The 13,106-nt window shown below is 39.7% G+C and overlaps 2 protein-coding genes across 4 annotated transcripts; both read left to right on the forward strand.

Annotated features, from left to right (window-relative positions):
- The first annotated feature begins 477 nt into the window (after nt 1–477).
- Nucleotides 478–4,635, forward strand: LOC111799131 (putative L-cysteine desulfhydrase, chloroplastic). Of its 2 annotated transcripts, none has more exons than XM_023682541.2 (2): nt 478–2,051; nt 4,260–4,635. In XM_023682541.2, exon 1 carries the CDS (start codon nt 673–675, stop codon nt 2,038–2,040), a length of 1,368 nt encoding a protein of 455 aa, XP_023538309.2. In that variant the 5' UTR covers nt 478–672; the 3' UTR covers nt 2,041–2,051; nt 4,260–4,635. The 2 variants fall into 2 exon arrangements, with proteins under 2 accessions (XP_023538309.2, XP_023538308.2); XM_023682540.2 differs by having other exon boundaries at nt 479–2,051; nt 4,256–4,635.
- Nucleotides 4,636–7,201: 2,566 nt separating this feature from the next.
- On the forward strand, nt 7,202–11,320 carry LOC111799133 (nuclear envelope-associated protein 2). 2 transcript variants are annotated; one of them, XM_023682544.2, is made up of 6 exons: nt 7,202–7,406; nt 7,696–7,986; nt 8,108–8,215; nt 9,622–10,083; nt 10,175–10,276; nt 10,883–11,320. In XM_023682544.2, the coding sequence occupies exons 2-6, from the start codon at nt 7,828–7,830 to the stop codon at nt 11,054–11,056; spliced, it is 1,005 nt and encodes a 334-aa protein (XP_023538312.1). In that variant the 5' UTR covers nt 7,202–7,406; nt 7,696–7,827; the 3' UTR covers nt 11,057–11,320. The 2 variants fall into 2 exon arrangements, with proteins under 2 accessions (XP_023538312.1, XP_086981227.1); XM_087125101.1 differs by lacking the exon at nt 7,202–7,406 and having other exon boundaries at nt 7,846–7,986; nt 8,112–8,215.
- Nucleotides 11,321–13,106: the final 1,786 nt, after the last annotated feature.

The following is a 13,106-nucleotide window of genomic DNA, read 5'->3' on the forward strand; positions in this document are numbered from 1 at the left end:
TAATACGGATTCCCTCTAAATTTTTGGGCAAATTTCAACCATACCCATATGCTAAATAATACGGACTACCTCTAAGTTATGGGGCAAGTTTCAATCATACCCATATGCTAAATAATACGGACTACCTCTAAGTTATGGGGCAGATTGCAGTCATACCCATATACTAAATAATACATACTACCTCTAGGTTTTGGGACAGATTTCAATCATACCCATTTACTAAATAATACGAACTACCTCCAAATTATGGAGGCAAATTTCAATCGTACCCATATACTAAATAATATGAACTACCTCTAAGTTATGGGGCAGATTTCAATCATACCCATATACACGATTGTTGTGTTATAAATGATATCAATTATGGGTTGGTCTCGATTTCCAACATGTTGTCGAGAACAAATTCATGTCCAAACGAGCAAAGGCTTAAACAGCGCCACTTTTATAGTGTACTCTGTTCATATTTTCTCTCCATTTCTCTCTGTACAAACCCACTTGTTCATACTCTCATTATTTTTCTCTTTAATCCCCTTGACGTTTTCCTCTCTCCAACAAAACCCCCACGCTTATCGCAATTTCTCTCGCTCTCCCTCTTCACCTTTCTCATTTTCATTCAATTTCTTCTTCACCCATCACTCTTAACCCTAAATCCTGCTCACCCATCTCCCTCTAATGGCTTCCCACTGTCAAAAAAGCTACCTCCGCCCCGATTCTACGCCTCATCTCAACGGCGACACCGATACCCACTTGCCCAAAAAGCCCAAAATCGCACCCACTTCCATTTCCGACTCAGAAATTCTATCCGAGTTTGCCCACCACGACCTCTCCGTTGCTCGGATCAACAACGGAAGCTTCGGCTGTTGCCCTTCTTCTGTCATTTCCGCTCAACAACAATGGCAGCTCAAGTTTCTCCGGCAGCCGGATTACTTCTACTTCAATGAACTCAAGAAGGGGATTCTTGAATCCAGAACTATAATCAAGGATCTCATCAATGCCGAACATATCGATGAAGTCTCTATTGTCGATAACGCCACCACTGCGGCTGCTATTGTTCTTCAGAAAATCGCTAGGGATTTTGCCGAGGGGAGATTCCAGAAGGGTGATGCGGCGGTCATGCTTCATTATGCGTATGGTGCTGTGAAGAAATCGGTAGAGGCATATGTTTCTCGAGCTGGTGCGTATGTTATTGAGGTTCAATTGCCTTTTCCTGTTGAATCTAATGATGAAATTATATGTGAATTTCGTAAGGCTTTAGAGAGAGGAAAGGCTAATGGTAGGAAAGTTCGTTTGGCTGTGATTGATCATATTACATCGATGCCTTGTGTTGTTATTCCTGTTAAGGAATTGGTAAAAATCTGTAGGGAAGAGGGTGTTGATCAAGTGTTTGTTGATGCTGCTCATGCTATTGGGTGTACTGATATCAATATGCAAGAGATTGGTGCTGATTATTACACTAGTAACTTGCATAAATGGTTCTTTTGTCCACCTTCAATTGCTTTCTTGTATTCTAGGAGGTCCCCAAGTCTCTCTGATTTGCATCATCCTGTTGTTTCTCATGAATATGGTAATGGGTTGGCCATAGAAAGTGCTTGGATTGGAACTAGAGATTATAGTTCTCAGTTGGTCGTGCCTTCGGTTTTGAAGTTCGTTAATAGGTTTGAAGATGGGATTGAGGGAATCAAAAAGCGGAATCACGAGGCTGTTGTGAAGATGGGAGAGATGTTGGTAGAGTCGTGGAAGACGCGTCTTGGTTGCCCGCCGAGTATGTGTGCAAGTATGATCATGGTGGGGTTGCCTTCATGTTTGGGTATCTTGAGTGAATCTGATACTATGATGTTGAGAACGCATTTGCGTGAAGAATTTAGAGTTGAAGTTCCGATATATTATCGCGCTCCGAGGAAGGGGGAAACTGGTACTATAACGGGGTATGCACGGATTTCTCATCAAGTGTACAACAAGTTTGAGGATTATGTTAAGTTGAGAGATGGAATCAATGAACTTGTTCGAGCTGGCTTCACCTGTGCTGAGCTCTCGAAATGAGGACGGAAGAGGTATGGCTTCTTTTGCTTCATTGTATATGGTTAATGAAATTTAGGCAGCTATTATTAGAAGAGATGCTATAAGGCAGCTGTTCTTGTTTTTGCACAAAGTCTTGCCGAATCGTGCATGAATATACGATTAGAACACTCGTTTTATTGGGCACCTTACTCTTAGTTATGTAGCCTGTAACAGTCCAAGCCCACCGCTGGTAGATATTGTCCTCTTTAGATTTTTTCTTCCGGGCTTCTCCTCAAGGTTTTAGAACGTGTCTGGTAGAGAGAATTTTCCACACCCCTATAAACAATGTTCCGTTTTCCTCTTCAACCGATGTGGGATCTCACAATCCATCCCCCTTGGGGGCCCAGCGTCCTCGCTGGCACATTGGCCGGTGTCTGGCTCTAATATCATTTGTAACAGCCCAAGCCCACCGCTAGTAGATATTGTCCTCTTTGAGCTTTTCCTTCTGGGCCTCCCCTTGAAGTGGTAGTGATGGGGACGGGAACGGGAACGGCTTCTCCATCCCCATCCCGTCTCGTGGACATCTCTAGAGATAAGTGTCGTACAGAAACATAAGGCAAGTTTAGGAGGCCTACCTAAGTCTGGTCAAAGCCTAGAGATGAGTATAGATGCATCTTTTTCTAATTTATATTACTTTTGTAGTCTGTTCATGTCAGTTTGAGATCTTGTGTTGTCCCCACCTGTGGCATGAATGTGGACCCAACAGGTTGACTTACAATAATTGGGAAAGAAAATTGTCATAGTCCTAGAATTTGACTAAATTAGATGTGAACTTTAAGGAACATCTCTGTCGTGTTGGTAGTTGCAAGTGCAGTTTCTGTTTGAATAAATGTTCTCTAAGGAATTAGTTAGTTGTCTGATAACATGTAGCAACAGCATCCTCCAATTCCTTAAATATGCCTCGGTTCTTTTAGGGGGTGAAGAAATAAGGCTTGTGATGCTGTCAAAATGAACAGACTTAGCATAAGCCATACCTTGGCGTCGAGAGGTTTCGTACTCTCGAGTCCCGACCCTTCCCTTCTTTCCTTACTCTATAGCCCCTCTTGTATCCTCTTGTATTTTCTCATCAATATGTGAAGCTCACTTGCGGCTTGGCGTCTATTCATATCAGCTTGTTTGATCGTTGGGTGCAAAAACTTGTACTGTAACAACCCAAGCCCACCGCTAGTAGATATTGTCCATTTTGAGATTTTTCTTCCTAGCTTTCCCTCGAGGTTTTAAAACGTGTGTGCTAGGGAGAGGTTTCCACGCCTTTATAAAGATTGCTTCGTTCCCCTCTGCAACCGATGTGGGATTTCACAGTCCACCTTCCTTTGGGGCCCAGCGTCCTTGCTGGCACTCGTTCCCTTCTCTAATCAATGTGGGACACCCCCAAATCCACCATGTTCAGTGCCCAACGTCCTTGTTGGCACCCTGCCTCGTGTCCACCCCCCTTCATGGCTCAGCGTCCTTGCTGGCACACCGCCTCGTGTCCACCTCCCCCCCCCTTCGTGGCCCAGCGTCCTTGCTGGCACACCCCCTCGTGTCCACCCCCCTTCAGGGCTCAGTCTCCTCGCTGGCGGGGGTTCAGTCTCCTCGCTGGCACATCACCCAATGTCTGGCTCTAATACCATATGTATTAGTCCAAACCCACCGCTAGCATATATTGTCTTCTTTGGCCTTTCCCTTTTGGACTTTCCCTCAAGGTTTTAAAACGCGTCTGCTAGGGAGTGATTTCCACACCCTTATAAAGAATGCTTCATTCTCCTCTCCAACCGATGTGGGATCTCACGGTTACGTTCTTTGGAAGTAGTTTTGTGATTCAAAAAGCTCGAAATCGGTTTGGATGCTTATTTCGTACACTACATTCTAAAAACTAATTATAAGGGTAATGATTAGATAAGCTGTAATAGTATATAATATCAAGACTATTTGTACACCAACAGCCCCATGATTTTTGGAAGGACAACTTTAACTATTATTAAAAAAACAGACCTAACATGTTTTGGTCTGACTTTCTGTTCTTCGAAACTAGATTTGTTTTTCAAGATTCAAGTCTTCTGTCTGATTTGAGGGTAGAAGATGATTAGAACGATCAGATGAAAGTCGTGCGTCTTTGGTTTAGTGTTCGGGTCGGAGTCGATGATATCTTTCAGTTTGCTATTTCTGTATTGCATTTTCCATTGACAAGTCGTATTCGATCTCTCTGCCCATACAGCAAGGTTTATAAAAGCGGCCCGCGGTGGTTCGTCTTCTGCTGCACAGCCATGGTTTCGAAACGCCATGGGCACACCCCCAAACACTTCAAAGGTGGATGCACCAAGCAGAGAATAATGTCATTATCCTTTTAATGACTTGAAATGAAAGTCGTAGAGGACAATGGTTGTTGTACATGTTCGAATCTCGCCCTTTCGACTCTTGAACTTTCAAACGATGTACCGTGTTTTGAGCATACATACGAGTAAAGGTCATATGATGTAGACTGGACTGTAACTGTAGTAGTTTTCGAGTTCTCGAGTTCTCGAGTTTCCATGCAGCAAGTGATTTTGTATGCTCCATCTTAAATGACTGCAGATTTTAATGAATTGCAGTTTCATATATTGTGAGATCTCATTCTTTAGTTCAAACTAATTCATTTCTTTTGTTTAGATAGTTGACTTTTTTTGTTGACTTTTTTTCTTTCTTTTTCGAGTTGATAGGTTAGAGCTCGATAGTGGTTGATGTTTAGTCTAACGAAAATTTCTCGTTTGACCGAGATGTGAATGTCCATGATTCGGAGGTGAGCGATAAGCATATGAGGCATGTCCGAAGGGCCGCAATTGAATTTTGTATCGTGATAATGCTTTCTCTTTCCCCACCTAAATCAGATTTAAGAATCGAGAAGTTGAGCCCGTGATCTATTTTACAACAAAATGTTATAAGATTGGATAGTTGTGAGATTTTTCTAAGCCGACGTAAGAGTTTTCTAACTAAAAATTGTGAATAAGAAAAGAAAGCGTCTATTGGGTATTCGGGTAATTCGTGGAAGAAGTAGTATGAGATCTTCTTGGGATTTTGAACATAAAAAAAAAAAAAAAAAAAAAAAAAAAAAAAAAAGGTTTAGATTGAATGTTGAGCTCAACCAGGGGCGGGTCGACCGGGTCTTTCCTGTTCTGTTCTCGCCACGAGAAAGACGCACAAAGAAGGTGATTGAGCTCCTCTTTCTTCATTTTCTTCGAGATTGAGCCCCCACCTCGAGTTCACATGCTCCGATGGGATGATTTTTTTCACTCTCAAGATACAAGTCTATATAACATAAAAACGCTCCATTTTTTTTTTTATAGGTTTTGTTTGTTTGACCATAATCAAGATAGGTCAGGGGCGCGTCAGCTCAACGGGTGGGTCTTGCAGTCAAGCTCCCTTCTACCTAGATAGAACTAAAAAATACAGACATTTGTGGGTTCATCGCGAAAATTGCTATGGAGCAACTACAACCCAAAAAGTAGTCAGAACCCCTTTCATATTCGATTGCATAAGGCATTCATTTGACTTTCCACTAATGCACAATTTCCGTGCAACTATGCTTTCTAGACATTTTTTGTACTTAGCTTAGTTCATGTTAACGAAAATAAGGTGAACTTTCTGATGATAATCTCCCGCACGACGCAAAAGTGAACATATACTCTTTTCTTGTAGTTGAAGTTACAAATTTCCATACTCCACCGTTGCACTAAAAAAAGATTTTTTTTACATAATTTCTTCGCGTTCAAATCATAACCATGTTCTTTTCGATCCTTCTATTAATTGCATTGACTTTAAATATAATATTTAGTAAACGACGATATATAAAAATATTAGAAAAACGAGCAAATTTATCAAAAGTCTAAGGTTTTAAAATAAGAAAAACACATTTTTTTTTGGACGGTTTGGTTAAAAGTTTTATTTATGATAGACGAGAAGAAAATGTCCAACAATCAAACAACTTTGTTTGGTGTTGCATGAGAAATGTTATAGAACTCGAAATATTAATTATAAATACCATATTTTAAAAAATAAATATAATTTATTTATTTCACTACTCTTTTATAAACCATTTAAAAATAATTGATAAATAAAAATCTTATTTTTTTATCAATAAAAAAAAAATAGCGAAAAAGATCCAAAACCACACAAATAATTGAAAAATAAAATAAATTAAAAGGGTTATTGAAAAAACAATAATAAACATAAAATAAATAAATAAGAGGAAGGAATAATACAAAAATAATTAAATAATTAAATAATACTAAAATATATATATTTTTAATTTTCGAAATGAGGTTGCCTTCATTTATTATTGAATTTATTATAATATTTTAATTTATTAATAGAATTTATATTGAAGCTAAATCTTTTTTTAGCGGATAATTTCTATTTTTGGGACTTGCGATTGTCTGACACTTATTTTTGAGTTAACTAATTTGTTTGCGCGTTGTCTACAACCATGGAACGTATCGAGCCTCTAGTCACCATTTAAGAAAAAGTTTTAGAAAACGGGGCAGAAATATTTTCGAGAGAGTTTGAAAACAAGATTTAGTAAGAGATTGAAAACGATGTTATATAGCATGCAAGTAAAGACGACAACAACAACGGTTTAGCAGTATGTAACTATTCGGGCAAAAAGAAACATTCTAAGTTCCAGAAAATTCTTGGTATGAACAAAAAAAATATACAAAAATTGAATAAATCCACGGAATAATCTCTACAAAAGTAAATAAAATTTTTTTATATGAACAACGATGGAAGAACATTCCTGTTTCCACTCCATCAGCGCTACTACAAAAGTACGAATGATTTCATTCATTGTACAAGAGATTCATCATTGTTATCGAACAATTCATTAAAACTATGGTACGAACAAAATGAATATACGTTGTCGTAGTATTAGAAATTTTTTCAAACCCGATCAACTCAAACGACCCACCTAAAATCAAACCAATCTAAGGGTGTAGCATGGCGTGTAGCCATGAGAGCCAAAACTTTGGTTTGGAATTTTGCCGCGCTTCCCCACTCGAATCAAACTCACAAACCACACAAATCTCAGCTTCGTAATTCGTCCTTTTCCCCCAAACCCAAGGCTCGGGAATCTTCAGAACCGAACCTAAATCCACCCCGTTCCTTTGCTGTCGCCCTCTTCTGTCCGCTACTCGATTCAAACTCCAATACTGACAAAAACCAAATTTCAAATCCCTCCATCAAATCAAATGGGTTTCCGTAATTCACTCCTCCACTGCTCGTCAAGAAATTAAAAAATGGCGAACGGATCATTACCCTAATCCTTAATTCTGCTACACAAATGAAGATGAAGAAGATGAAGAAGATGAACAGCCCGCCGCTATCTGTTTTTATCTGTAAGTTCTGATATGGGTTTTGTTTTTTAGGGGAGAAAAGTCATTGTGGGGTTATGGATGTTCATTTTCCCTTGTCGTTTGACTGATTTCTTGAGCCGAATTTTCCCGAGAAAATTCTGGGTTTGTCTTCTACGATGTAAATCCATATGGGTTTTAAAGATCTGTTGAAAATTTGAATGAAATTTCGTCAAACGTGTTGTAATTTACGAGTTTCAATCATTTATTTCTTTATTCTCTATTCGTCGACCTATATTATTAAATGCACGCAACTGCCCTCTCCCACATGCAGATGCATCACTTTAGGTTTCACATAGCATCCTCGTGAGACCATTTATTGCGGGTCTTACAAAATTCCTTGGATGAACTTGTATAGAAATAGCTTGAGGCTAATTTCTTGGATCCAAGTGTTGTTGTTCTACCCATGTCTGTTCTTGAGGTTGATCCATTGCTGAAGGATTTGAATGAGAAGAAACAGAGTTTTAGGAGAAATGTTGTGTCGTTGGCGGCGGAGTTAAAGGAGGCTCGTAATCGCCTTTCTTCTCAAGAAGAATCGTTTGTTAAAGAGGCTCAAACAAGGCAGGTATGTGATTTTGGGTGTTTTCTTTGAAGCTTTTGACTCAATAAACCTCGTTTTAGGCGTTTTTTTCTTGTGGGTTTGATGGGATTTTGAGTTTGAGTGATGTTTTGAGGTGTTTTTTCAGGAAGCAGAGGCTAAGACTATGATTATGGAACGAGAAATTGGGAGATTGCATGTGGAACTGGATGAGAAGGATGAACAACTCAAGACTTCTGCAAGTACAGCCACCAAGGTTTGAATCCCAAATCTGTTTCTTATAGAACTTTTCATTAAGTAATGAACTGGGGCCTGCTTAGATCCTTTGAAGTTGTATTGTTTATTGATGCTTTTGGCTATCATATTCTGGTTGTGATTGCTGTACTTTTCTCTTTATGGGTCAGTTTGGAGCAATAAAGTGCCCAAAAGGTCAAGCATCTAAGCCTCACCTCCCTCAATGCCTTTTTCTTTTGCCCTCTTTGTTTTCCTCCTTTCTTCTTTAGTTGGAAGAAAGTTGGGAAAGTACAATTTGGTTACTTTTTTTAGCTGCTAGCGGTGAGTTTTGACTATTACAAATGGTATTAGGGCTAGACATCGGGCAGTGTGCCAGCAAGGATGCTGAGTCCTGAAGGGGGGTGGATTGTGAGATCCCACATCGATTGAAAAGAAGAGAACGAGTGCTAGTGAGGAAGTTGGGGCCTGAAGGGGGGTGAATTATGAGATTCCACATCGGTTGGAGAAGGGAACGAAATATTCTTTATAAGGATGTGGAAACCTCTCCCTAGCAGATGCGTTTTAAAAACCTTGAGGGGAAGCCCGAAAGGGAAAGTCTAAAGAGGACAATATTTGCTAGTGGTGGGCTTGGGATGTTACAAATGGTATGAGGGCCGGACACTGGGTAGTGTGCCAGCAAGGACGTTGAGCCCTGAAGGGGGGTGGATTGTGAGATCCCACATCGATTGAAGAGGGGAACGAGTGCCAGCGAGGATGTTGGGTTTTGAAGGGGGGTGGATTGTGAGATTCCACATTGGTTGGAGAGGGGAACAAAATATTGTTTATAAGGGTGTGGAGACCACACGTTTAAAAAACCTTGAGGGGAAAACCCAAAGAGGACAATATCTGCTAGTGGTGGGCTTGGGTTGTTACAAATGGTATTAGAGCCAGATACCGGGCAGTGTGCCAGTGAGGACGCTGAGCCCTAAAGGGAGGTGGGTTATGAGATCCCACATCGATTGGAGAGGGGAATGATTGCCAGGGAGGAAGCTGGGTCCCGAAGGGGGGTGGATTGTGAGATTCCACATCGGTTGGAGAGGGGAACGAAACATTCTTTATAAGGGTGTGGAAACCTCTCCCTAGCAAACACGTTTTAAAACTTCGAGGGGAAGCCCGAAAGGGAAAGCCCAAAGAAGACAATATCTGCAAGCCGAGACTGTTACATGTTACATGTAGACTTTGCTCGTGTCTTTACCTGAATAAGAATTGTAGCAAACAACCAAACACTGCCTTCCTTTTCTTGAGCTATCTGGTTTATAATTCCTCCCTACTTTTTGTAATTAATATACCACTTCTCTATTACCTTCATAGGATTGGCTTATTTAAATTCGTTAAGGTGTTATCGACGTACATTATCGATGAGTGTTACCGACATGTTGTTCAATGCAGTACCTTCAAGAGTTGGATGGACTGAGACTACAGCTCGCCGCCACTCAAGCAACAGCTGATGCAAGTGCTGCCTCAGCTCAATCAGCACAGAACCAGTGTTTAGCGCTTTTGAAGGAACTAGACGAAAAGAACACTTCTTTAAAAGAGCACGAAGATCGTGTAAAAAGGTTGGGAGAACAACTCGACGATCTACAGAAAGATCTTGTGGCAAGGGAATCATCTCAGAAGCAACTGAAAGATGAAGTGTTGAGAGTTGAGCATGAGATAATGGAAGCTCTAGCCAAATCTGGTGTGAGTAAGGATTGTGAATTGAGGAAGATATTAGATGAGGTTTCTCCCAAGAATGTTGTGAAGATCAATAGGCTGTTGATTGCAAAAGACGAAGAGATAGCAAGATTAAGAAATGAAATCAAGACAATGACTGCTCACTGGAAGCTGAAAACCAAGGAGTTGGAATCACAAGTATGTAAACTTCTTTGGCTCGACTGCATATAGTGTACTTTCTCGTATTGTTTTCATGTTCGTTTATGCATTTTGATGTTCTTATCGACAGTTAGAGAAACAACGACGAGCTGACCAAGAACTGAAGAAGAGGGTGTTGAAGCTGGAGTTCTGTCTACAAGAAGCTCGCACTCAAACACGAAAACTTCAAAGGGTAAACACTTTGATTTGTTTAGAATTGGGCGGTTTATTAGCTTTAGTGTAGATAAGACTTAATTCGTTGGCTCGGTGGGATATTGTTTTTGGACCACCTATCATGGGTGTGAGATCCCACGTTGGTTGGAGAGGGGAATGAAACTTTCCTTATAAGGGTGTGGAAACATCTCCCTTGTAGACACGTTTTAAATGTGAGGCTGATGGTGATACGTAATGGGCAAGAGCGGACAATATTTGCTAGCAGTGGGCTTGAGATGTTACAAATGGTATCAGAGCCAGACATCGAGCAATGTGCCAGCGAGGATGTTGGGCCCCCAAGGGGGGCGGATTGTGAGATCCCACATTGGTTGGAGAGGGGAACGAAACTTTCCTTATAAAGGTGTAGAAACCTATCTTTAGTAGACGCGTTTTAAAACCGTGAGGCTGACGGTGATACGTAATGGGTCAAAACGGACAATATCTACTAATGGTGGGGCTTGAGCTGTTACAGTAGCCTAGACCATAAAACCAATATTGAAAAACTGGCTTCCTTACTAACCTCATACAAAAATAATGTACGAGTTGGTCTTATAGATGAAACTAACCTGCATTTGGTTCGTAACAGATTGGAGAGCGACGGGAGAAAGCCATAAAGGAACTTCGAGATCAGTTGGCAGGAAAGCAAGGTGGAGCTAGTTCTACTACCGAATCCGAAAAACTAAAGTTTTGGGAAACCTCGGGGTTCAAGGTTATGGCTTCGATGTCGATGTTGATACTCGTAGTATTTTCGAAGAGATGAGGTAAATCATTAGAATGTATAGTAGTGTAGGAAGTAGCATGGTAGAGGAGAACTTTGTCCTTGTTCTCCATTTACAGATTTACAGTGACTTCCAAAATCACTGGAAGTGATTCTGTATTTATATGTAGAACAGCCTATCTTAGGCTAGCAACTAATTGTAGCCACTCATCTAGTCATATAGAAACTCGGTCAAATTCGAGACTTCGACTAACGGTATTTGTTCGTTACTATCTCGATTTCTAGCGTTTCTTGTTTTGTAGGTCATTTTCTATTACGTTTTAGCACTATGCTTTTTAATTCTTTTTATTGTTGTGGATAAAACCTATCAAACGTTAGCATCCTTACTCTCAGGGCTCGAGTTGCTTGCGAACTTGACAATTTTCCGTTCATAATTGTAGTACCTCCATTTCCTTAAGAAGATGGTAGATGATGAAAATCGTTGAATGTTACTTTCGTCAATTTTGCCATCAACATCGTCCAGATCACCGCATACCTCAAAATTTGTATCAATGGTCCTCGTGATTTTCAACACAATGATCAAACTCTAAAATCTTAATCTCTGGGTCATCACAATTGATCGGTTGCGAAACTTCATATTTCAAATGAGTTTCTTATCAACTTCCTTGAACTTTGCTCGATCTTTAGACACATGTGGTTGATTGCTCCGTTGTCTCGGTACTAAGAAAACTTAATCCCAGGGATCGCAATTGACCTGTCGCAAAACTTCATATTTCCAATAAACTTTTCATTAACGGTGCTTGATCTATGGTAAGGAAAAGGAAAAAACATGCATAATTTTAAAACAGGTCTGAGATTGAGTTTGAACTGCAGACCCTCTAGTGTGTAAGATGATTGCGTCAAGTAATTATCGATTCCACAGGGAACCTATCTTTTTGTTAATTTTATCGTGGAAATTAAGTGAGTTTTTGGGTAACATTCAAACGAGTTTTGGAGATTTTAACTATTTAAACAAAACTAAAACAGAGTGCCACTGCTGTCGAAAAACAGAAAATGATGAGAAAATCAACTATAAGGAGGAAGGTTCGGCTAAGAGAGATTAAATAGATAAGTTGTTGAGTTTTGTGGTAGATTTTAGTTCCTTTTAATAGATTCTCAAGCCCACTTCCGGGGGTCATGAATGATTCCATAATCGTTGTAATTTCTATTAACAAAACTATCGGAGAAGAATTATTCCTAACCCTTCTATTACCGTTCAAGTCTCCTTGCTGAACTAGAGTATTTAAGAGGATTTCATTGCTCCCTCTCTTCTCCCGAATAAGAGAACAACTATGTATCTAAAGTAGTTAATTAAACATACATGTAAATCATTAACAATAATTTTTTAATAAACTAAAATCATACCGTCAACGTACTTAAACAATAAAACTCTCTCGCCTCCCCTATTAAGTTTAGTTCTCCATACAAATTGAATTAAACAAAGGAATCCGCATCTTCATCATGTAAAATTGATGGAATAGGGAAAGAGAATAAGGAAATAGAGAGTTATCCCGGTTTGTTGCCATTCGTTAATGGAAGTTCCCTTCTCTTGAGTTTCACATTCACCTCTTTGTCCTAATCAATCCTTGTTGGTCTCCTTTTCCTTCTGCTGTCAACAGATGCTGGATTCGGGTTTTCTTCTCCTTCTCTAGTTTCACAGCAGTTCACTGTGCTGTGTACTTCGATTTTTTTTTACCCAAAGTGTGGCTCCCCTCTCCTTGGTCTTCATTTTCTTTTTATATTGAGTATGAGTTCCCCTTCAAGGCGGGAAAGGAATAAGTAGTCCACATGGGATGTTCCTCATTGTGTAGTCAATGACCCACCTAGACTGTGGATTTAAAATTTTCATGTCATCCCCCATTTGTTTCCAAATTTGCTACTCGCACGTGGTTTAACATAAATGTCTGAAATTTTACCACATAACTCAATTAAATATGATTTATGTCAAGTCATACACAATTCAATTAAATATACAATTAAGATCGATTTATGTCAAATCATACACATAACTCAATTAAATATACAATTAAGATCGATTTATGTCCAATCATGT

The sequence above is a fragment of the Cucurbita pepo genome, chromosome 7 (genome assembly GCF_057944985.1).
Source record: "Cucurbita pepo subsp. pepo isolate OVF chromosome 7, ASM5794498v1, whole genome shotgun sequence".
Classification (NCBI taxonomy): Eukaryota; Viridiplantae; Streptophyta; class Magnoliopsida; order Cucurbitales; family Cucurbitaceae; genus Cucurbita; species Cucurbita pepo.